We start from the raw sequence: 25373 nt of genomic DNA on the forward strand, positions 1-25373 counted from the left end.
TCATTTTCACTGTATTGCTCACCAAAGGGTGAAAGTGTAGACCAGAAGTTTGTCAGCAACTAAAAATGATCATAGATTCATTTCCGCACAAAAAGGCGCACCTAAAAGCCCTCCACACACACACACGTACGTACGTACACAGCATAGGATGTGTACCAAATTCCAAAGGACAAAGGGGTGATTCATACATGTGCGTTTGTTTGTGTGTAGAAGCTTGACTCCACGGTTCCTCCTTTTAAATCACCTTAAAACCGCCGTGAGATCCACCCTGGGAAAGAAGGGGGAAGGAAAGAATGAACGCATGAATGGGAAGAGGATGAGGTCAATAAATGAGACCGGCCCCCCCTCCCCAAATCACTCGCCGCTCCCCTCATTGACTGGCTTCATTGTGAATGTGGCTGGAGCGCGCCGATTGGCCGATGGCGTCTGAATGTCACCGCTTCTCGTCCGCTGCGCTCCGGAATGTGTTCGACCGCGTCTGCGTGATGAGTTGGTCGCTGTGTATCGCGCCGTTTGATTGTGTTCCGTCGTCCACACTGGCTCTCTTTGTGTACGCTCTGAACCCCGCATTCCTCCCGCTTGGGCCTCCACTTGCCAAGAAGGGAAAAAAAAAAAGAAAGAAAGAAAGAAATAGCAGTACCATTCACGGTCATGTTGGTGTGGTTTCTCCGTGGCCCCCACATTTTAAGACACAGCTGGCTAAAAATATTTTATTGCCGCTTTTTTTTTTTTCTTACACTCTCGTTTGCTTTCTCTACGCTCATTACTTCTCTCACGCATAAAAGCGTTTCCTTTGCCCGAAGACAAAGTCCGTTTTTTTTCCACTGACAACTAACACGATTGATGGAAAGTCCGTTGCTGTTCCACTCCAGGCCAGCGGGTGTCAGGTTATCTTTCAAATTGACGCGGACTCTCAAAGCAAATCAAGACGTATGCTTTTCTCTTGTCCGTCCTTACGTCCTTGGGATCTCGTGAAATGTCACGGGCTGCGACCCGGCTACGATTGACACTTTGAATGAATCAAAGAACGCAGGGAATACCTCCATCTTGTTCTCGGCAGCTAGCTCAAATGACGGAACGGCTAGCTTTGTTTTGAGGGTGGGGCTGGGTTGGCACCCTTTGCTCGAGGATTTCCGATGTTTCCGTTGAGACTTGGTCACTGTAAATAAGATGCATTTATATTTCGTTTTTTTACTTTCACGTATGATTTAAAAAAAAATATATATATATACAGTATATACTGTATTATTTTTTTTTGAGTGGAAACGACCAAGGTTGATGGATGCCCCCCCGGGCCTTGACCACATCCTGAGTTGTGCACCAGACGAGAGACCACTGGCTGCTTCTTACCGCTCGCTGCGGGTAGACCATTCGTCTCACTCTCCACCGCAGCACCAGAAAGATGGCAAGAAAAAAAAATGGAAATGAGAAGAGTGATATAACAGAGCAAGGAAAGACATCAGATCTGCAATCTGTAAGAATCCGTTTGACTGCACCAGTCCTCTCGGGAAGGGGAAACGGCCCATTCAGGCTTTTGCCGCTCTTTGTTATGCCAGTCGGCAACTGCGGGCAGTGCGAGCAAGCGAGATCCTTAAGTATATTAACATGTGTGTGTGTGTGTGTGTGGGGGGGGGGGTTGGCCAATGAGCCCAACCTCGCTTTTTTTTTGTTGCGTCGGATCCCTTTTTGAGAAGCTTTTATTGACAAGATAAAGATTGCTTTGACATGGCGTGGGCCTTAATTACTTTTGATTGCTTTGAAGTGGCTGAAGGCGGAAACGGGCCGGTGGTGAGATCGGAGCGAGGGCCTTTATCTCGCTCAGTAAACGCACGCGACTGCCATTCGGAGGACGCCAATGCGGCCACGAACACAAAAGACACTCAAGCGGGAGATTTAGTGCTCGAACGGCTCGGGAATACGACGATTATCCACGTGAGGAGACATGTTGACGCGCTGTTTTGACAAAAGTGGTTGGCGGTGGGGTTGTGTGTGTGTGTGGGGGGGGGGGGGGGCGCTCGTCCAGGTTTGGAAACCGTCCATTGAACGTCAAAATATGAGTATGCTAACAAATAACAGCGACAGCGCGCGGATAATGTGGGTTGTCCGTATTTTCCGTATTGACGTCGCAGTGCTTGCGAAGGCGGCGAATGTTGCAATCATCCACTTTTTGTTCCCTGACGAATGTTGGTCGAAAATCAAGGGGCCGCTTCTGTCACCAGCGACGTCATGAGCAACTTTTAGCGATGCTGAGAGGCATCGCGTGAATGTCGGTGAAAGGAAGATGGCGATGATTTGCAACGCCATTGCTACGATTCGCAATTGTTTGCCCCCGTTTGGGAAGCTTTGGGATCTTTCTTTGAATCTGTGGACCCCAACCCAATGTAAAAGTGCGCCAACCTTCCGTGCAAACACGTCTGCTGGCGAAACAACGGCTCCGCAAGGAGATTTTCAGAAATTCCTGGCGACAAGTAAAACTGCTTGCAGACGTGTTTGCAATCTTTTACAAACCCTGACCAAAGCCCAAAACTGGCTACGTTTGTAAGTCTTCGGGACATCCGTGTGTGTGTGCGCGCGCGCGCGCGCATTTTTGCATTTTGTTGGAATTTTATTCATTGCATCCTTGAGGTTACCATGGTTACAGACATTACCGCCCCCCCCCCACACCCGCGCCTCCTTCTTAGACGTACATGCGCCGACGTCGGATGAGAGCATCAGAGGAACTTGGAAGGCTGGTCTGTGAGTCATTTGGAGGCTGACGATATTTGGAGGGATATCAAAACACTTTCCGAAGGAGTTTAAACAGCGAGATTTAGATAAAGACGAGCTGACAAGCTTTTTTTTTGGGGGGGGGGGGATAGTCCTGACTTAAATGGAACACATAATGGCTCATTGAATTTTTTTAATGGGGAACACGGTGAGGTCGTGGTAAGCGCAAGTTTATGAAGCAAACTCGGGAAAACAGGTGAGCCGTCCGTGATGGTCGCAATGCGAGCCCGAAGGCACTTTGATGTCAAGTGAGCGCTTAAAAAGATGGATTAAAAACGGGTGGCTTTATGTACTTGCGTCGGAGAATATCGATTTGGGTTTTGACGAGTGAAGGAATGTTCTAATTTGACCTCCGTTTTAAATTATTTAAAAAAAAAAATCAGTTTGTTCGCTTTCAGGATTTTCTGCTGTAATCGGCTCGCAGCACCTCGATGGAAGTCATCGAATCAATACCGACGCTTTGAGCTCACTTGAACCTAATGATAACCGAAATAAAATCATCCTTTCGTCAATCCACAATTCATGTCCGACAAAGCTGTTGAGGTTTTCACTTCCTTTCATGTTGGTTCATTAAAGAACCAGCTGGCTGTTGAGGGTCCTGCAGGCATTTCGACATTTTCTCCCCCACTCCTTGCGTGACATTTGGAAAAGCTTTTTTTTTTTAACTACCTTGACATTTAAATGGAAACATTGTTCCCCCTCTTAACACCCATCCAGCTGTTTGTGAAAGCAACCGCAAGGACGTCTAATAACAGTTTGCCTCTTTCCGTCTTTCCTCTCCCCACATTCTCAACTTCACGCAAAACTGCGACGACAACCCGGACAGTTTGTTCCACAGAACAACGTGTGAAGTTAGCCTCCTCGCTAGCGCTTGAAACGACCGAGCCGCTGATAGATTTGAATACAGTGGTGCCTTGAGATACGAGTTGAATTCATTCATTCACTCATCATAAAAGACCGTATCTTGAAATTGATTTTAAAAATGCGTCAAAGACAGGAGTCAAAGGAATGGGGTTAAAAAAAAAAGGCATTGTTTCTAACTTGGATTTAATAGTATTTATACTTTGGGCAGGCAACTTATTCCGGATGCGTGCAGCAGAACAACTAAAGGCTGCTTCACCATGTTTGCTTTGAAATCTCGGGCTCCACTAATTAACCCGAGTCCGCGGGTAGCAAATCCACAAATGAACCAAAGAATGACAAGAATGCAAAATAATTGCTGGGAATACACATTTGTCCCACACGAGTTGGTTTTTGTGCTGCACTGATAATCACGTTTCAAAAACATATAGCTCGCCATCACGTCGGCCAGCTAAATTTCAGATCTTCTTCTGATGGTTCAGTTCAGTTTATAATTAATTGTTTTTGTTTTTTTTATTGTTTAAACAAAAGTTCATAGTTCCAAAAATAAGCTAGTTCATATTCCTGGCCCCAGAAGGAGCTCGTTCGCAAAGCAAAAATCCACCACGTTCAGTTCAGGGTCATCCAAAATATGAAAGCGTTCATCACCTTTTGTTCATTGATCTCATTCACGTACAACACTGTCGTTATTGTTTCTCCTCGTCTTTCCTACCCACACTTTTACAGTATTTTTTTTTCCACCTAGAACTCTGTCGTTTGATATCAGCTGTTTGTTTGAAGTGCCGCGCATCAATGACCTTTATTGTCGGGCCGCAGCTGTGGCCGCAGTGCCTGACGGCTCTTTGACTCAGATTTTCCTCTCTTGCTTTTCTTTTGGAATCTATGACTTTTATTAGGACCCGTTGATAGAAGAATTGGCTTTCTCAAAGCTTGGCATCGTTAAATACCCGGATATAAAGTTCTTGTTGAAAATGTGAGGCAAGATTTTGGTTTCTGGGAGTTATGAGCCGAACGGATTGTCAGCCCCGTTTTCGGAGCAAATCTGGGAGGACGAGTGTCTCTGAACACACCTCGCGCCACAGAATAAGCTCTCAAAATCATCTTTCAGAGATATCCTTGATCGCAACAGAGAGAATATGCTATCAGATCCTTAGATCCAGCTTAGTTATGGCGCATATGTACCCCTGGCTTTAGATATTGTCGGTCCCCGTATCCATCACACCAAATCCCACAGGATAATCTTTCAGGGACATTTCTCCTTGGCTGGCTTCGATGGCAAGAGAGGGAAAATACTCAAATTTGGCCAGATAGCCTCTAATCACTTTAATCCAGTACGAAAAAATTAGCGACTTCGGTGACGACAAATCGTATAAGACTGAAATTCTTAAAGGGAAAACCAATGTTGTATGCTGTATTGGAAGGACGGGATTTAGACTCAGCCGACCCTCATTGGAGCTGATATTGGGTTTTTGCTGTGGGGACGGCAAGTCGTCTGCTCCGCCAGTGGTCGACCGCTCGCGGCTGAGCTGAGCTGTGGGAAATGGAGCGCGGGGGTTGTTTCGGATGTCGTGGGCTCTGGTATTGGCGCGCGTCCATCCCCAAATGTACCACGTCGTCGTACTCGGGCTCCTTCCCGACAGCCACGTTTAAGAGTCAGGGGGGTCAAACTCAAATGGTGGGCCACATACGGCCTCGGTAGATGTCAAGTGGGAGACTGCTGTTGCCTTCTTCTCTGATCAAAACAATGTTGTCTTCTACTGGAATCGCAACAGTCTGTCTCCGAGCATATGCATTTTTTTTTCACTTCTAAATGATCCTGCGGGCCTGATCGAACCTCCTTGGGGGCCGGTTCTGGCCCGCGGGCCGTATGATTGACACCACTGCCTTAGGCTGTCTGACAATTTCGGAAGAGTTCACATATTTTTTTTTTTTAAAGGGCGAGATCTGAAAATAAAATGACAGCCGCCCGGTGATTTGTTGCAGCCTTTTTGATTGCGTCCTAATTAAAGGTTCGGCTTGGGAGCACAGAGAAAGAACAAACATCACTTGGCCTGTGTTGATGTGGCGTACGCGCTGTCATGACTCTGTCATTTCATCGTGGTTGCGTTGTGATTATGCAGTGATTTACTGGATACTTTGTAGCAACACAATTGAAACGTGTGTGACCCAGCCAGTTGTGGGACGTGGAATGGAGAATGCTGTTCTGGTTCTGGGCCGTTGTCTTCTTCTAATTTAGGGTCTGAACATCAGGCAAGTTGATCTGTGGCTGAGTGCGATAGAAAATTTTCGATTGGAATTATGTTTTTTATATAGTTGATAGAGAAATCTACGAACAAAATTGTATCATGTTTAAAGTTTCGGTTAATTTGGGCATGTCTAGACATACTCAGCGCAGAGGTGTCGGCCGTTTAGGCGGAGGGCCTTTCCTGAGTAATCACGTTAAAGCAAGGGGGGCGAAGGCTAAATTCAATCACAGAGTGGGAATAAACAAATTGGGAACAAAGAGTCGTTGAATACCAAAAGACAGTTTGGGAACAGCTGTCGCGCCCAGGTGGACATTAGTCATCAGCAAAGTCTGTGACTTGTGTATTCGGGTAAATCAGATCATTACCGGGGGGCGTGGGGCGCAAATCTCGGGGGCAGTGTCTTTCTTGTATTTTGCAATAAAAGTTCGAACCGGCGGAGAGGGAGGAGAGTGTGATCGCGGAGCAACTAACCGTCGTTCGCTCTCAGAGATCCGCTCCCGCCGATATTGAAGACAATTTTCCTGTGTGCCGAGTCATTTCTTTAACTTTGTCCGAGAAAATCTCTGACAATAGTATAAGTATAATAAAAGAAATTGTCACGCTCAATAATCTATTCATATTAAATACAAGTGGTCCAAGGATGGACCCTTGTGGAACCTCCGCATGTGGTCTTTGTTCCCTCAGACTCATGACTGCAAGTTCGGACGCAGTAAAATGTGAACCAGCGACTTTTACACTTCTGATACGATACAGATATTGCAGTCTAGAGTACTCTCCAATACAGCTGTCGATCACGATACGATACAAGCAGAAATGATAGACGCGTTGGACTAGACTCCATCGCTGCTGGGTAGAAGAGCAGGAGCGACGTCCGGAATGGACTGCTAGTATAGAATTACTAATATCGGTGATTCTGGATGCAGAGCGATTCTAATCCAATACCGGAATGTTTTATTTTTTTTTTGCTGATATCGGAACAATATCAATATCAGATCATGACACCCCCGTTCATTAGTAAAATGGAAATTGCGTGTTTTGTTTTTATCACCTGTGAAAGTAATTATCAACATATTGCCACCTCGCCCCTCATACCCTACCAGCCAGCCAGCAAGGCAAGTCCAGTGAAAGAGAAACCACCACAGTGAAGAAGGAGATCCAAGGTATCCATCATTTAGGCTGAATCAGGAAACTGAGGCTACCTTATCCCCTCTGGCGTCAGCTCGTATTTATAGGCCCCCAAAAAGTTGCCCCTCCCCCGTCCCCCATATCACCTCCTCCACTCAGGGCTTTAACATAAACCAATATACAGTACGTATATATATTAATCGCACAGTTAAAGGAGCTGCCAGACGAATGGTGTTATCACTCTGGGGGTTGATTTTCATCCCAGAATCTGGGCTGATGGATCGCAAATAGGAAGGGGGTGAAAGGAAAAAAAGTCAGAGAGGACGTTTGCTGACTTCTTTTATGTGGTCTCTTTGTCCGCAAGGCTGCGGTTGGATGCGCGAGACTGTGACGAGCTTTGCTCCGGGAATGTGAGTACAAGGTGTTTTTTGCGTTTCCCATTAACTGTCTGACTGTCTGAGCTCAATGGGCTTTGTCAATTCAACCCTTTTAATCAGTTGCGCTAAAACCTTCTCCCCGGAGTCCTAATCCTCAAATAAATGAACCACAAGTGCTTTCGAACCTTTCTCCCGAAAGAAGATGGAATCTTAGGATCGGGGCTGTTAAATAGTTGATGAATTTAATGGTGGCGGGCTTCTCTGACTCTCGACTTGAAAGAGGCAACAGTCACGCTGCCACCAAATCCATCAGGATCACAAATGTGTGCGTCTGAATGTGCGGTGTGCACACTGCTGAGGAGGAAACTTTGCGGTTCCTTTACATCGAAGCGCAAATGTTCCTTTTTTGATAAATGACCTCTGGCCGAACCAGGAAGTAGCTGTGATACTCGCTGATTCATCATAACATCTGAGGATAGACGGCTAGAAAAGACGAAAATGGATGCGTATGCTCATGCTAGCTTAACCCTTTTTTAAAGATCTGGACACTGCTATGCTGTGCTCCACAATCTCTACTTTGCTGCAGCGGTACCTCAGGCTCCTCTCATCTATAATTGGTCTCATGATGTCAAGAAGTTACTGCAGGAGACGTGCATTGTTGTTGTTTGTTAACGTTTCTTGTTCCGGCTGCTCCACAGTCTCCATTTTGTTGCAGTGCTCTATTTTCTCACTGCTATCAATCTTTTCTTGGGTAATTGTTTCAAAAGAAGTACCGGAGACACATGATCTCCTCCTATGTTAAAGTTTTTTCGCATGCCTCGTTCTGACTGATGCCTTCAATACGATGTGTTTTATTTCCCGCCTTTCTACTCCTCTACAGACTCCACTTTGCTGCGCCGCTCCGTTTTCTTGCTGCCCTTTATCTCCTCCTGCGTAAACTTGTTCCTCTTATGTCCAGAAGTTAAAACGGGACCTATTTTTGCTTCTATTGTTTTTGTTTGTTAGAATGTCTTATGTTGGTTGCGCCACAGTCTCCACTTTGCTGCACCGTTCCGTTTTTCCCCTGCCCTTAGTCTCCTCTCGGGTAAATGTAACTTGTCAGAAGTAAGTACAGGAGACCCTTAATCGCCATGTTGTTTGTCTTAATACAGCATAGTTTTGGCAAGTTCCCGCGGCACTTTCTGTTGCTCCACAGTCTCCACTTTGCTGGAGCGCTCCAGTTTCGTGCTGCCTTCTGTGTTCTCTTGGGTAAAACTGGTGTTGTAAAGGTAAATACAGGAGACCCTTGTTCTCCACCATATGTCGTTTGATAGCGTGTCTAGTCAGGATCGCTCCACAGTCTCCACTTTGCTGCAGTGATGTTTTCACTCACCCACCATCAGTCTCGTCTCGGATTAAAATGTGTCTCCCCAGAAGTAAGTACAGGAAGCCCTTGCTCTCCTCCGATGGTGTTAGCCTTTCCCTTCCTGGCTGATGTAGTCAAGGATGGACCCCCCCCCCCCCCCAAAAAAAAACAACCAAACAAAGACCTAATAGATTTTGCGTTTGTAGATAGCTGGGGTAAGTCACTTAAAGCAAGAATCTAATTTATTTTATTTAGGCATATACAAACCATTTGAGATGGATATATAAATAATATATGTAAATAATATTTTGTAAACCTAAGCTGATTTTTTTTCTTTTTTGTCGGCTCATGCATTTCAAAGCAAGAATCCAATTGATTTGAAAGGAGACGCCGCTCTGTTTAACGTAGCTGAGGTTCTATGAGTGGCTATGTTTGCGTGCCGGGAGGACTATTGACAAAGTTAAAGATAGTACTTCAAGGGAAGAGTCAGATTCATTTGGATGCACACGAGACCCTCTCAAGGTAGCCGAGACCATCACAAATAAAGGTGCCGTTATCGTACATGCTGCATTTCGTTGGCATGCTGTAGTTCGTTGTGAAGACTGCTTAAGTTGAGGCTAATGTTCCAAGTTTGATCCAAACTTTTGTGAGTGGGTGTTTTGTTGTGCTCCAGTCGCTCGTAGGCGTTGTTGCTCTTTGTGCACCATGGAATACTGTGTTCCAGGGCTGCGTTATATGGCCTTCAAATAAAAATCGTTTTTTTTCTCTTCACAAGAATCAATTTTTGTCTCTCTTCTGGCATTTGCCTTATTTCTCCTGATAACAATTAAGATGGGAAACGGGTTTTTTTTTGTTTTTTTCTTTACAGCAATTTTTTTTTCCAATCCCAGCATAAACTTGCATCAGTTTCCACGGATGTAATAGAAATAAATGGTTTCCCTTCGGCATGCATCGGTCGCGACGCCCTCGGAACTACTGAAGCCGCAGAAAAGTAACTATTAAAAAAAATTAATCCATAAAATCCACTAATCATCTCGTCCAACTATGTTCTGCTTGCATTCTCTACTGTGCACTCTCTGAAAAATACACTCTCAGGGAATCTCGCATATACACGCCGTCTCAAACACCCTCTCATTCACGCTGACACACACACACACACACACACACTCAGACGCATTCACGCGCACGAACACGAATGGCTTGTGTTCAGGCGGCAAAACATCCTCCATCATTACAGCGGCGACGCAGCAGGTCACAGCGGTTACTGCGCCTCAAACGGAGGCGGAATGCTAGCTTGTACGGTTGCTGCCCAACGGCCTCCCCAACTCCATTTTGTGTGTGTGTGTGTGTGTTTGAGGCCTTGTGAGTGAGTGGAATTCACGGAGAGAATGTGTGTCTGTGTGTGTGATTGCGAGTGCCAGTGGATGTGCGGTGAGTCATAGACGCGGCGACCATTGCCTTTGTTCTACTGTTCCACTATCCTTTTCCTCCAGGTGTCAAAAAAACATGCCAGAAGTGTGTGTGTGTGTGTGTGTGTGCGTGCGCAAATATATCGCACTCCTTTGGCCTGTTACTGCCCTCGCACGTACAGTACGTACTGTACCTTTGAGATCACCATGCTGAAAGCAGGCATGCCTGTCTAGTGTGTGTGTGTGTGTGATGACAGAAACGCGGGTCCTTGTGTGACACTATCGGTGGTCCCATAAGCCATCTTTAGTCGTCTCACGCCGTAAATCTTTGCCATTTGTGCGGACGCATTACAAACAGATGTGCGCAGCCTGCAGCCATACGCACTCTCCGTTTACGCTAACCGTGACTCAATCCGAAGATATTTCTAACGCGGGCTCATAGATCATCGAGAAACAGGGGTTCCCAACTCCGGCCCTCCAGGGCCCCTATACTGCATGTTTGAGATGTTTCCCGCCTCCAACACACTTGATTCAAACGACGCAGAGACGGGTCCAGAGCGTTATTGGCGCTGATGGAAGTTCACAGCTGAGTAGCAGCTAACGACAAACTCAACTCACGAACAGAAACTCAAGTTAAGATAAATGTTTGGGATATGTGCGTTTAACCAATTAGAGTATCTGTGTGTCACCGTGTCACAAACGTCAAAAAAATGGCAAATCGATGGAAAATAGTAATTGGCATTTATGAAGTTAGCAAAGTGGCGACATACGCGGTGTCGCACTTACGTTGGATTTTTCTTTTATGCCCAAAAAAGAAGAAATGTTCCTTTTGGTGCTAACAATGCTCATTTATTTGCTGCCATACAGGAGAGACAAAGTCACTTAAGAGGAGTTGTGGTGGGCCACTGTTTAGCCACATGAAGCTAACCCAACCGCAACGTGTGCGGCACGAGTTAGCTTAGCATTGCCCCAGCAGTGCGCTGGCGGTGAGGAAAACGGCGAGGATGGCTAACTGCTCAACATGGATGCACCATTATTTTCTTTGGACCAGTTTAGTATGTTAAGATAATGGCGCCGGCAGCTCTATGGTAAGACGTGCTTGAAGCCCATTTCATGCTTAGGCGGCCATCCTCAACACGTCGTTAGTCGGCGGAGTCCAAATTTATCATTCATAGGCCAAACTTACACTGCCCCGTCTTCCTCCATTTATACTGCCTTTGCTTTTTTTTTTCTTTTCCCGATGTTCCTTTCATGACACTAACCCGAACTGAACTTCAACAGATGGCAATTAGAGCAAGCACAAGTCAAGACTTTTTATGACCATTTTTGCGAGATCTTAAAACAGGCGCCCAAGATGAAACATGAGGATGAAAGCTTTTTTCTTTTTCTCTCCGAGTTACATACGAGTGAGCCTACAAATGATCAGAATATAGGGAAGAGACACTGCGCAGTCACACGCATGCAGTCACCCCCCCCCCCCCCCCCCCCCCACACACACACACAGAGTGCCACATCCTCTGTTACTGGGCTATTTTCTTCCCTGGTGTTTAGGGGTTATTCTCGGACTAGTGTTTGTGCATGTGACCCAAGTTGCTGCCCCCCTCGGCGAAACATCCGTCTGGCTTGTCATCTCAAGTTATGTGTCATATGCAATACATGCGCGTGTGCGTGTGCGCGTGTGCGTGCGCGTTCATCCCATAGCGAGCGGGCCATGTTGACACCTTCTGCTTCGTATCACACCGAAGCGTCTCCCCTCTTGTCCTTTGACAGCCCCTCAAGGGCATTCCTCATCTTTTTGTTCTCTCACTTAGATCAACACCTCTTTCTCTTCGGAAAACAATTTCAAGCGCATGGTAACAATGGATTCATGACCATTTTTGAGCTTCTTGGTGAGCGATAGAATACAATTTCTGTCGATTGGATCTCGAATCACAGGATGCGATACGATTCCAAGGTGGCTAAGATTTTAAAACGTAAGGATTCGGTTCGAGTCGGTTGCGATTCCGATTCCATTCGGCTCTGTTTGAGAGGGAATGCGTTTCCTGTGGACGTTTGACGTACTTGGCCATATGAAGGAACCTGTGCTGCAAGTGTGGCGTTTCCTTCAAAGAGACATTTTTCCAAATCTCCTCTAATCCTGACAAATCAAGTCAAGTGAATCAAGGTCGAATACACAAGTTTAGACGTCCCCCCCCTGTGGGATGTCATGAGATGACATCAGCGTTCCTGCCGAATTGTCCCGTGATGGCAGCATTGCTGTGTGATGATCCAATCGTACGTGGCCGAAAGGTTTGGCGCCGTCGAGGTGATGGAGCCCTTCGAGAGTCCCAAATTTAGATTCTGGGTGAGGGAGGATTTGGTTGGAAGGGCTTGGTGGTGGTGGTGGTGGTGGTGGGGGGGCGTCAGCGCGATCACGACGGCTCTCCTCGCCGTCTCCCCGTGACAACGTGCGGCGGCGACAAGGGGTTTGCGGTTAGAAACCCTAATCTGCTCCTCATATGACCCTCTGATGGACGGGAACAGCAGTCCATACAAACACACCAACACACACTCCGCTGTGTCTCACTTCACTGGTGCAGTCTAAACATGCGCTTATATGGATTCCAAATCATTTCTGCTACCGTAAACACATTGTGGACACGGGACAAGTCGTCGTCAGTACAGCCTGAAGAAAAGAAGAGGATTTTCTTTTTTTCCGTCAAATGCCGCGCCGACGCGGGCGTGCCGTTTTCACCGCGTGTCACTCTCGAGGCGACTTGTGGATGGCCTCGCGACTGACGGTGATTATGCCAGTCAATTGGATTTTGAGAAATACGTTTTAATTTCCATGACTTGATTGAAAAATGACATGATTTTCCAATGGACTTCAATGAATGACGATTCGGTTACTGGTTTGGTCTGTAACATGTCAGAAAATCGGCAACAATGTTGATAAATTGTTTTCCAGGGTCAAAGCATCCATTTTATTTTGATTCGACACAAAGTAAATCGGTCGACCTTCATGGCGGGCGACACAATTTATTGTTGAGAAGTCAAAATTCTGAACTTTCGTACGAATTACGAAAGGTCTCCAAATGATTAATTGATTATCAAAGGTAATTATCAATTGATTTGATAAACAAATATACATATATATCGCCGTTGTACCTATTATGGAAACATAAATTTAAAAAGAATATTTTAAAAAAAGTAACAAAAAAAACAACAAGCAACTCCCAGGAGCATACTAATCTTATGAGAATGTACTGTATACATTTCAGAGATTTCTTTTGAAATATTTGAGGAGAAAATCTATATCTATCATATATATATATATATATATATATATGATATATATATAGATTAAGAAGAAAATTAAGAAAAATAAGTATATTTGTCAGAAAAAAATTCTCACAAGAATTAAGGATAGCGGATGGATGATATGATGATGAAAATACATAAATAACCAACTCTCATCAAAACAAACTCCTCTTCTGTGTCTTTCACCAAAACTGTCTCAGTCCAGTGAGAGTTTACGCATATGTGGCTGTTTTGAAGCCTTACTCATTTCCATTCATGTTTTCATTGCTGCCTTTTTTTTTTTTCTTTTTGCACGCGCCGTTCGCGCTCCGTTGCATGCGCGCTTGTCGGTGCGCCTTATACGGCTTTTAAGGATAAAGAAAAGCCGTGAGTCACCCGCCCGTTCAAAGGCACAAAAACATCCTTTTCCTTACCCTCCACACTTCCCCAAAGGGTAAATTAGGTGCGTCTCTCCGAGCCGTCATCCGTCGGGGGCCTCTTGCTCATAATGAGGTGTGGAGCTATTCACACCGCCGTTCTCCAGAGACCTGTGTGTGCGTACTTCGGTAACAGGCGATACCACAGTGGCGCTGCGGATTTGTGCTGGAGGGACCGTCACTCAGGAGTGCTTACAACAAAGAGGAGAACTCGCTAAAAGGGCAAAGAAAAGGCAAAGTAGACTTTCATGCATTTCACTTTTTAACATTAACTGTCATTTAAGTGTAATAACATGTTTCCTGGGAGTCGAGCCTCGTCACTTTGTCACTTTAGTCGTATGGCACTAAGAAGCTGTGACAGACAGCTTTCAGACCCCCCACACTCCCCCGAAATCTTTTAATGTGTAATTTAACATGGGAAAAGTAGCACTTTATAACATTGTACTTTAGAAAAACATACAGAAAGGACAGAATTAAATAGAAGTCATTGAACAGATTTTGTCACACTGCACCAACTCCTGGTGGCAGTATAAGGAGAGAATGGGTGTTCAGTGACCCATTCTCCATGTCTTGTATATCCCACTCGACTTCTTGGCAGTCCTTGCCACTTTGCAGCAGCCAATCAAATTGCAGCAGGGCACGTCCAACTTGTGGGAATCATAGTTAACGCCTCGACTCCTCCCTGAGCTCATCTGTGCGGCACTAATATTAGTTGCTCTACACTGAGGATCAAGAGTATGTGATTGTGATTACTGTCGCGTTGTTACTGCACCACTTGTACTCACTCGGCGGCTTCAAGGGTAAAGGGACGGCAACATTGACGCTAATTAGATTTAGCATTGAGCTAGCGCCCGAAAGAGTCAAACGATGGCTTGAACAGTGGTACCTGTATTTATGAAATTAATTGGTTCTGGAAGAAATGTGTTAACTTGAACATTTTGGAAGTAGAGATGCGTTTTTCATGTAAATGCTCTAATCCGTTCCAAGCCCCCCAAAATTCTGACATAAATGTTTTCTGAAGCATAAAAATATAATAAATACATGTTACAATTGGATGATCGCACAATAAGTGAATCTCCAGCACCCCCCCCCCCCCCCCCCCCCCGCGACACTTGTAAGGACAAAGCGGAAATGAAAATGGTTGGATGGATGGACTATCTTAGGTAGTAAAAACTTCATTCTTCCAACATCATGATTGTGTGTTAGCTTAGCCTGTTTCTGTGCTTTAGCTTTGGATGCTGCAGTATTTTACTCCACAGTCTTTCACTTTGTTCTAGCATCAGTGGCGTGCCAAGTTATTTATTTCTAATTTTAGCAAGCTAATTTTCCGTAAAATCATTTGTGAAATTGTGATTCATTTACCTTATTGGCCTATTGGGCAATTACATCAGACCCCAATGAATTCTGCCTAGCGACAAGCGGCAGAGGCCAAGCTATTCCGGAAATCTACGCCACTGCATCTGCCAGATAGCTGATTGCCGTTTTATATTTTAAATATCTACTTTGTGTGATTTTTTGTTGTTGTTGTCTAATTTTCCTCCTTGATATCACAAAGTTGCTCTTTGTGTGTCTTGAACAGCAACAAGAGTCCCACCGCAGCTGTATGGGTTACGCACGTTGATTTATTATGCATGGGAATGTGCTGAGTCAGGGCAACTCTCGGGAAGAGGGGGAAACAAGAACGAGAGTAAGATAAATGTCATTTTGAAGTACGTCAGACCGAAAAGATGATTTTCTTTTACCCCACCGTTAAATCATTTTTAGACACAGAGGGTTTGTCTTCTCAGGCACATTTAACCGTAGCGTCTCTATATGCTATTAATCTACAGGACTTATTTTACTGCTCTGTGATGACTAGATCATGACTCATCGTCGCTTGTTGTTTTATTTGGTTGTTTAGCTAAAAGTTGGTTATCCATGACCTCAAAGCCAAGATTTTAAGGTCGGACCCTGACCTTTATGCCCCTGCTCTTGACTGTATGTCGTTATGTGCACAGTTTTTGTTTCTGTTTTCATTCAGCTACTAATTGAGACACTAACGGTGTGCTTTCTCTTCTGTTTTCTTCATTCCCTTAGCGCCGCCTCCCCTCCTTGCCTTTTCTTCCGCTGAATCCTCGGTGACATCGCCCCCCCCCCCCCCAGGTCAGAAAAGCACATCTCCTGCCCCGGGAGACGGGAGACTTGAGAAAACGAGAGTGACGGCAGACATCCAGACGCAACACAAACAGGGGGGCGAGAGAGCGAGAGCGAGAAAAGGGCAGCGGGCCATCTGTGCTCGGTCCCCTGCTATTCTGCAGCTGCGTCAGAGTCAGCAAGTACTTCTCAGCTGCCTTGGGAAGAGGAGATAAAGGATTTCTTCCAGCGTTTCATCGCACAAGGGACGAGCCAAGTCCTGAGCCATGCTGAAGCCTTGCCGGCAGCGGATGAGGCCCCTGGGGGCTACTTCTGTGGAGGGAAGGGTGATAGCCCAGTTGGATGTTCCCTTTGTCGCCGTCCTGCCTGGATGTCATTAGTGGATAACGAGCTGCCGCGAGAGAGGAAGTGGAGGAGCAGCCCGTGGAGCCAGCAGGAAGAACCTTGCAGCTGTTGTTAAGAGGCCCTGAGATCTTGTGTCTCTCCTTTGCAACGGGACTTTCTGAAGTATTCCGTGCGAAAGAATCTGTGACAACATCTGTGAAATTTTGACAAGACGTTTAATTTTTCCTGGAAGATGATACGACTATGATTTTCTTTTTTTTTTTTTCGGTATGATCTATGCCCTGACGGATTAGTTTGGTGACATTGGTCACCATGGCAGCAGCCTACCGTGTGGTGGTGAGCAGTGTGAGCTGCTACAACAGCGTGGTGGTGGACCGGCGCACCCACTCTCACGCTGTGCACTATTGTTCGGGCCCGTGTAGAGCGCTCTCCCAGGGGCTGGAATGTTCTGTGGCCCATCACGGCACCTGCTCCGAGCTGCTGGCCACACCGGACTCGCCCTACCCCGACCTGACCGGACACTCCAGGTGCATGACAACCCAACAGATTCCTCACCACGGTAAAACGAATGGCACCATTGACACGGGTTATAACTGCGCTGCTCTGGAGAGGGCAGGGAGCAATGGCAATTTGTTTATTGGGGAAGAGAGCAACATGTGGCGGGGAAAGAAGATCCCCACTGGCGGAGGGTCAACGGGGAACCTGAGCTGCGGTACCTACGGTAGCCTCAAAGACATCACCGAAGAGGCCATCAATCTGGCCAGCGGGAAGCTCAAAGAGTTTTCCTTCGACAAGCTTCGCCTCTCCTCCTCCAGCCATGTCACCTTCCGGAAAGGCCGCAAGGTCCGTCCTGACTCGTTCAGCCGTCGCTCCACTGATCTGGAGATTATCTACGGCCATTTTGGCTCCAACGTCTCCAGTAACGGCACGACCAGCAGCACCGGCGCTGCCCCCAACGATGAGAACGCGCCGCCGCTTTTTGAGACGAAACAGAAGGGCAGTTCCAGCTCCTCGTCGGTTGTTACGAAAGTAAATGGTTCAAGCGGCAGCGGGTCACTGGACCAAAGTATGAACACTCTGGCCTCCCTTTATCGCAACACTCTAGGGGACGAGAACCTGATTGCTCGTCTGCTGGAGAAAACTTGGGGAGAGGCAGCTGCCGGGGGTGCCGGAGGGGAGGACATCCGCGCCTGCCTCGACATCCTGCTCAAATGCTCAGAAGACCTGAAGAAATGCACCGACATCATCAAGCAGTGCATCCGACGCAAGGGTGGCGGAGGACCGCAGGACGGAGGGGCCAGTCCCGACAGCGTGTACCGGGCCTTGATGACCAGACTGAGCATGTATCTAAAGAGACTACCTCTGGAGCTGGAAGGGCTCGGAAACGGCGGGCAGGGTGGACAGGGCACGCCCGGGAGTGGACATGGCGATCTGATGGAACTGGTCAACAGTCTCCACTCGCTCCAACAAACGCCCTTTTCACCGATATTTGGCAGTGAGCAGCCTCCTCGTTATGAGGACGTGGTGCAGTCGCCTCCCAACCCAAAGATGACTCCTAATTCTGCGTCATCCACTCCTCACCTATCCGTGCAGAGCGCCCCATCCAAAGCCCTCACCAATGGACTACAGCATTTGCAACCTCCATCATCCGTCACGCATCACAATCTATCTCCCTCTCCTGTTACGAGTTCCCCTTCCAATCGGTCTCCGACAAACTCTCCGTCCCGTCTTCGAGTTTCCCCGACCCCTCCGTACAGCCACACCCCTCCAGGGTCCCCCATGGAGGCGCTGTACATTGAGGAGGAAGATGTAGACACGGGGAAGATGTCTGAACAGATCACTCAAAATACATCCCAGAACAAAGACGTATCAAGTAAATCTGTGCATATTTCTCAACCAAACTCTACCGGCATTGTCTACAACTCGACGAGACCTTCCCCCAACGCTCTCGCGCACAGGAACGATGACATTGACAAACTGCTCATGGATCTGGAGAATCTGTCTCAGAGTATGAGCAACCACAGAAATATTGAGCCTCCACTTCCGGTCAAGACCCGCAAGCGAGGTGCCAGCGGTCTGGGGATTGTGTCCAACGAAGCGCAAACTCACCCCAAAATGTCCCAGTTCCAAGTCACAACCCCCGCGAGCCACCTAGCCATGAACGGCACTGGTTCCAAAGGCCCTCAGGGAGAAAAACGCAACGCTGGAGCCGGCGAGGAGCAGGAAGACGGCGCGTTGCTGTTGCGAATCTTGGAGAGCATTGAGAGTTTTGCCCAGGAACTGGTGGACTCGGGGGCAGGGAGCGCTGGGAGCTCTGAGAGGAACAGCGGGAAGGAACGGGAGGTGATGAAACTCCTTCAAGGCACACTGGCCTCCACTGGTAGGCCTGACACCCCCGTTGTGAGTTCGACTGGACAAAATGCACCGGCAGCCTGTCCAACGGAAACCGTTCCGGCAGTAACTGTTCCGGCCATACCGCCAAAGCTCTCTGCCCGAACACCTTCGGCGACAGCAGCTCTCCCGCAAAAAACTGCAGCTGAAGAAGTATGCACGGTTACATCGGCGCTTCTGCCTCCACCCGAGGCTGCCTCCGCATCTCCCGCGACGCCGGAAGCGAAAGACGGCCTTTCCGAAGCCCCTCCGATCCATCCCAAAACCACCTCTGCAACCGTCAGCTTGCATTCCCTTGCGCATCCTGCCCAGCTGGGGAATGACGCTGCCCCCAAAGTGCCGCCCGCCAGGTCCAGTCCATCTGTGGTAGTGGGGAGAGATCTGGCTGTTACCATCAGGGACATTCGGGTTCTGAGAGACACGGGTTCTACCCTGCTCATCCAGCAGACTCCTGAAGTGATCAGGGTAGGCCCCATTCCTTTGTTTTCCTCGCTTGGTTTGCCATCTCTATCCGTTATAACTTACGGGGGAAAAGCCAGCTATATCTTCAAGGCAAAGTTAGATGTATTTTTTGAAAAAAAAAAAGGCATTATCTTATATCTTATAAAAGGTTATATATTTTTGGAGAAAAAGGCATCATCTTAAATTAAATTTTTGTATCATTTTTTGGGGGAAAAATATCTTACAAAAATAATTACATGCCCATAATTATAAATGATTTTCACTGAATGTGAGCCGCAATTGCATAGCACGGGCATGCAAATGTCTACGAATAGAATCTTTGCAACGGTGCCGCTGTTCTTCATTTGCCTGATAAACATGTCAAGTTGAAATAGCCTGCAGGGCTTGTTTTTTTTTTCTTTAGTTTTATTTGATTTTTTTTGTGATGGCTATGGCACAACAGGATCGTTGACTGTAATTGATAGTTTGTGATGAATGCCGGTCATAAACGGCCGTGCAGCCCGTCTGCGCTTTGGCTCACTCAACAGAATGAGTGTGAGGGAGGGGGGGAGGTGCCTTGGTTGCGGGGAATGAAGCCCTCCTATTTATTTGTTTAGTTTAAAAAAAAAACCTGGTCACCGCACTGTGCCGCCTCATGTCCTGTTGATTTGAAAAGCGCCTATTTTTGAGGTTGCCATGGATACCGAGAGCCAGAACTCAGCAATAACAGTACCTGAGCACGTCATTCGAGAAAACCGATTCCTTTCCCATTCTGATCATAAGCGAACCCGTTCCAGGACTCTCGGCTTGGGGATTTTACTTGTGAAACAATTGTAGAAATACTGGAAATGGGCTCTTAGAATTGTTTCTTGAACAAATACAATTGGAAAAGCTTGTTTCAATCCTAAAATATTGATTTAATAACTTCAACTATGTCATGTAAAATGGATATATTGATAATGTAAATCCTCAAGCCGATGCTACCTCACACTTTGGAATCGATTGTCCTTTGGCGTGACTGTGACTGAGCAAGGGACCAGTCCAGGGTGCGTCCCGTGTCCCTCGTTCGCCTCCAGTCAAGGAGTCAGCCTGCAATGAGCCAACACTTCATCGCCGCCATTGGCCCGCGCTCTACCAGTATTTTGGGCACGTTGAGTAACCCTTGTTGCCGTGTGGGGGATGGGGTGGGGGGTGACCCAATAGGACGCTCTTGATGGAGGGTGCGGCAGCTTCGCGGGCAGTTGTCTGTTGGCACCACCGATAGTGTTAACTGTGTGCTTAGCCCCCCCCCCCCCCTAGTGGGCGGATGCCGGGGGGGGCACCTAAATCTGTCACCCCCACCACCCCCCGCGTACTATGGCATCCCGCTAACAGACTCGCTGTCGCCTCAGTGTAAATGGACCTGCGCTTGTGTGAATGTGCAGGGGGGGGGGGGGGTTCCCAGTCCCCCCCCCCCTTTTGTTACCATGCATGTTGTCGTATACTATTCTCGTTAAAATTAAAAACACGCATTTGAGTTGTAGCTTTTCTGTGCTTATATTTTCTCCACTCTGGTTAGATCATTGCTTTTAGATATGAAAAATAGTTTTCCCGGCTCAGCCGAATAGAAGTGAAATTACTTGAGGAGGTCGTTGTGCATTCTTAAAGCAAGACAGACATTTTCTTTGCAATAATATGTCGTAAGTAACCCCATGAATGTAAACTAGAAACTATGATATAATTCTGCTTTGTATTTGGTTTGCGCCATTTCGTCGCGTACGTCAGCTGACGTCGCCGTGCCCTCGGGCTCGCATTGCAAACGTCACATCTCACCTGCTTTCCGGGTATCTTCTGGTCACATGACATTCGCAATCCGAACCCGAAGGCACTTTGATGTCCTTGTATCCGTGAAATTGAAGACAAACTTGAAATGATCTACCTGCAACGAGCTGAAAAAGCGGACCAGAAATGCGTCCGTCTTCTCGGCATTTTTGGAAGATTGTGGGGTGGGGGGGGTGATGAATGTTGCCTTCAATGTTGATGTTTGACATCGGTGCTTGTGACGCGTATTTTGAGCGACCTCCCCCAAAAAAATGTTCATCATCTTGAAATTTAGAATTACATAAAAAAATTGTGGTATAAAAACTCATTTAAATGAAAGTAATTTGTAGCATTTAAGCATCCAATTTCTCCTTAGTACCGCGATGCGATCAAGCAAAGCTGCGCTACTGGATGTCACAGCCAGATTTTAATGACGAGCATCCCTGACACCCAAGAGCAACTGTGGGAATTATATGAATATTCCTCTCGGCCCCGCTCGCGCATTAAAGTGTCTGTCGAGCCGCAAACAAAGCTCAGACGGAATGCTGTGTGCACTTAATAGGCCACTTTTTAACCGCACGGGACTAGAGCCTGCCGCGGTGTCGTGGTCCTCACTTAGCGCTGAGCTCCACCTGTCAAATGGCAGCCACACGCGACGTAAAATTCGAGGCGGGCTCGTCGGCCGGCCCATCTCGGCGGGAGATCGTAAGCGGAGTCGTCGAAATCCGTGTCGCTATGTGCCCGCGTTTCACATTCGTGCTTTATAGGAGGGAATCGAAGAAGAGGGCTTTTAACAGCGTAGTGGTTCACATAGCTGATTTAAGTGCGGCCCTGTTGGCTGTGACCCTGAATTGGATAAGCGTACTGGGAAATGGATGCACGGAGGGCATATATCCGGATTCAAGATCGGATATATAGTGGCGCCTGTGCGTTTCAATGCAGGCAAAGGTGATGTAAGATTAGCTCCAGTCTCAGCTGACAGTCTGATGGCTTCAATTCCAGCTTCGGCCTCCCTGTGTGGAGTTTGCATGTTCTCCCCGGGGCAGGCGTGGGTTTTCTCCGGGTGCTCCGGTTTCCTCCCACATTCCAAAAACATGCACGGCAGGCTGATTGAACACTCCAAATTGTCCCGAGGTGTGAATGTGAGCATGGATGGTTGTTCGTCTCTGTGTGCCCTGCGATTGGCTGGCAACCGGTTCAGGGTGTCCCCTGCCTACTGCCCGAAGACGGCTGGGATAGGCTCCAGCACCCCCCGCGCAACCATTTGTGAGGATAAAGCGGATAAGAAAATAGATGGATGGATATAAATGAATAATTATTTTATTTATTTGATTTGATATTAGTTTTAGACAGCCAACCACCAGGGGGCGAACGCATGGTTAAACCTTCATTAAGCTGCCAAAATAACAAGCAAAGGCACTTGCTTGTCATTTAGGGCAGCTTACTGTTTAGCTAACATCATGAATAATTATAAAACTTGTGATTAAAATATTGATCAAAATAATTGTGATTATCGTTTTGACCATAACTGCGTAAAAATGTTTGAATATCTGTTATTCGGCAAATGATATAAACTACAACTCCGTATCGCTAAATAGCAAAGTTGCACATGAAAATTTTTCAAATAAATACATTTGATAATACAATACATTCAAAACACACTTGATCATGCTGTGGCTAATCAATAATAAGAAATACCAAATACGTGTGAGTAATAGGACGCTGAAAGACATTTGACGATTTTCCAGCTTCTCTTTTTCCATCCTGTCCGTTTTATCCTGCCAGTCAACTGTTGACAGCTCCGAGAGAAGCCCTGCTGCGTTTTGGCACAAAGGATTTCTTGGGAAGGGGATGAAAGGGGAGCTTAGGAAAAGTATGCAGATGCGAAGGTAATAACTGTCTGTCAGAGAGAACACGAGGAGAGGATTTGCACAAAAACACTTTAAACACGCGGAGGGACAAGTTGAGGGTGGGGGGGGGGGGGGGCGAGGATATTAATGGGTGGGGTCGACGCAGATTCCGGGGGTGGGGGGGGGGGGGGCTTTCCAGCACTATACAGTTGTTGACTCTGCTTCGCTGGAGAATGACATCACTCCTCCTACAGGAAATAAGGTCACAGCAGGAATGCGTGCCAAGTGGGGGAAGACGCTTGTTTAGACTTCATGCGCAAGTAAAGGTCCAAGAAAAGTGCTTAGATCGGGAAAGCCCGTTTCAATCTATCTATATCCATCCATCCATTTTCCGAACCGCTTGATCCTCACTAGGGTCGCGGGGGGTGCTGGAGCCTATCCCAGCCGTCTCCGGGCAGTAGGCGGGGGACACCCTGAATCAGTTGCCAGCCAATCGCAGGGCACACAGAGACGAACAACCATCCACGCCCACACTCACACCTAGGGACAATTTAGAGCATCCAATCAGCCTGCCACGCATGTTTTTGGAATGTGGGAGGAAACCGGAGCACCCGGAGAAAACCCACGCAGGCCCGGGGAGAACATGCAAACTCCACACAGGGAGGCCGGAGCTGGAATCGAACCCGGTACCTCTGCACTGTGAAGCCGACGTGCTAACCACTGGACTACCGGGCCGCCCTCTATCTATATATAGATGTAAAAAAAAATAAAAAATACCCACAAGGACAAAGGAAACTTGACCTCCTGCCTCTTTTCCAATATGGGTCACGCTATCCAAAGTGGAGGTGAAGCACTTGGCAGCGAACGCTCCGCTCATATTGGGAGCCGTTAAGCCGCTGACATCATCGCCCGGACCGCCGCTCCCACTGCAGCCCGGGACGTCCTCCAAACGACTGTTCCCACTTTAGCGTCAAACTTTTTTTTTTTTCTTCTTCTTTAAAGCGAGTCACCTTTTCATCTGGAAGCTTTTAACTCGGCTGGAGGCTGTGTCACCATGGCAACCGGCAAAACATGTTTTGGAGCATCCGAGGTCGGGGGTGAGGCTCCACGGGACTCCCCCACTCCACAGTGATGGCAGGACGGTGGGACTCCCTCCGAAGAGCACGCAGGGAGGCTGTTTTGGGAAAGGGGTGGTGCTCAATAATATTTTACTATCCCCCCCACCCCCACAATGAAGAAGCACCACAGGCAAGGTTGTGGTTATACAGCCAAAATATTTGAGCTGATTTGCATTCGGCTGTCCTTTTTCCACCGTGTTACAGCCCGTCTCGCTTGTGACTCACTCGTCAATGAAATCGCAAGCCACATTCATGTATACTAAACACTAACATAAAAACAAGACTCAAAATTTTTTTAAAAAAAAAACAAGTTACAAATACCACAGGTGGCATGTGGGCCCCCTCTAGTGGTATGCCATAGGAGCACTGAATTAAATGTTCAAAGTGTCCACATGGTGGTTTCAACTTTTTTTTTTCCTAATCCAGTGCAGCACATTTACCAAGCACAGTTCTGTTGTATTTAACTTTGTGGTTGATTACAACAGAAATGTCATTAGCATTGAATAATTCCTCTTTCTTTTTTTTCAAACATTTCTTTAGCTACACGTTTAACTTGACTTTTGTGTCCAATATTTTTTAATTGAATCCTTATCCAAGTACTTTAAATTTTCCAGTCTTTAAGCACAGTGGCAATGTTCAAACTGTGTATATTAATTTTTTTGCAATGTATTTTAGTGTATTTTATAGTTGGTCATTACGGTGCTGCTTTTTAGGTGGTGCTGGATGAAAAATAAGAAAAGAAACAGAGAACCACTGTCATAAGCATCGCAGAACTGTTTCTTTTTTCAGTCAGAATTGTCATATTTAGTCATCAATCTTATTTTTCAAACAAGTGTAATAATATTCATCATTTGCATTCTTTGATGCACTTTTTTCATGTCCTTATTCTTTTGAAATTGAAATAGAAAACTTCAAACCATGGCCAGAGTTTGTCAGGGCCACCAGTAAGGTCCTCGGTCCCAAGGAAGGATCTGCTGCCCTCTAGTGTGGTTTTCAACGCTTATGAGTTTGGTCTTTTGCGCCATCGAGTGGAAGTTCATGAATAACCAACCACCAGTTAAAAAAACAACAACAAAAAAACAGGATTATTATTATTATTTTTTAAATCATGCGCTCCCTAAAATAATCCATCTAATATGTAGGCAGTTTGGGAAAATCTTCATGAAATCAGATAAAATACTTCAGGTGAAGTACATTCATTTCTTTTCCTGGCTTTAGGGTTAACTCACTTCCACTAAACCTTAAAATAGCAACTGAGAAAATGAAGCTTTACCCCCCCTGTGATGGCCAAGTGTGTGGTTGTTGATAGAAAGTCAGCTCAGTTTGGATTGTTTGGGCCATCCCAAGATGGAAAACAACCGATTGATGTTAATGTGATCCAATTTCAGACTTGTATATGTGCTGTACTTAAATAATATATATATATTTTTTTTTTTGGTGGGGAGGGGGT

The 25373-nt window shown here is 46.6% G+C and overlaps 1 protein-coding gene across 2 annotated transcripts in view; it reads left to right on the forward strand.

Moving 5' to 3' along the window:
• Positions 1 to 25373, forward strand: part of LOC147196691 (serine/threonine-protein phosphatase 2A regulatory subunit B'' subunit alpha-like) — a 43385-nt gene that overhangs the window by 3226 nt on the left and 14786 nt on the right. Inside the window, exon 2 of one of the 2 annotated variants that reach the window (XM_086127893.1) lies at positions 15922 to 19179. In XM_086127893.1, coding sequence (XP_085984019.1) covers positions 16636 to 19179 — 2544 coding nt within the window. In that variant the 5' untranslated portion in view covers positions 15922 to 16635. The remainder of the gene's footprint in view (positions 1 to 15921; positions 19180 to 25373) is intronic. The other variant, XM_086127894.1, reaches the window with a different exon arrangement.

The sequence above is a fragment of the Hippocampus guttulatus genome, chromosome 13 (genome assembly GCF_054856545.1).
Source record: "Hippocampus guttulatus isolate MCC_2025c chromosome 13, RoL_Hgut_1.0, whole genome shotgun sequence".
Classification (NCBI taxonomy): Eukaryota; Metazoa; Chordata; class Actinopteri; order Syngnathiformes; family Syngnathidae; genus Hippocampus; species Hippocampus guttulatus.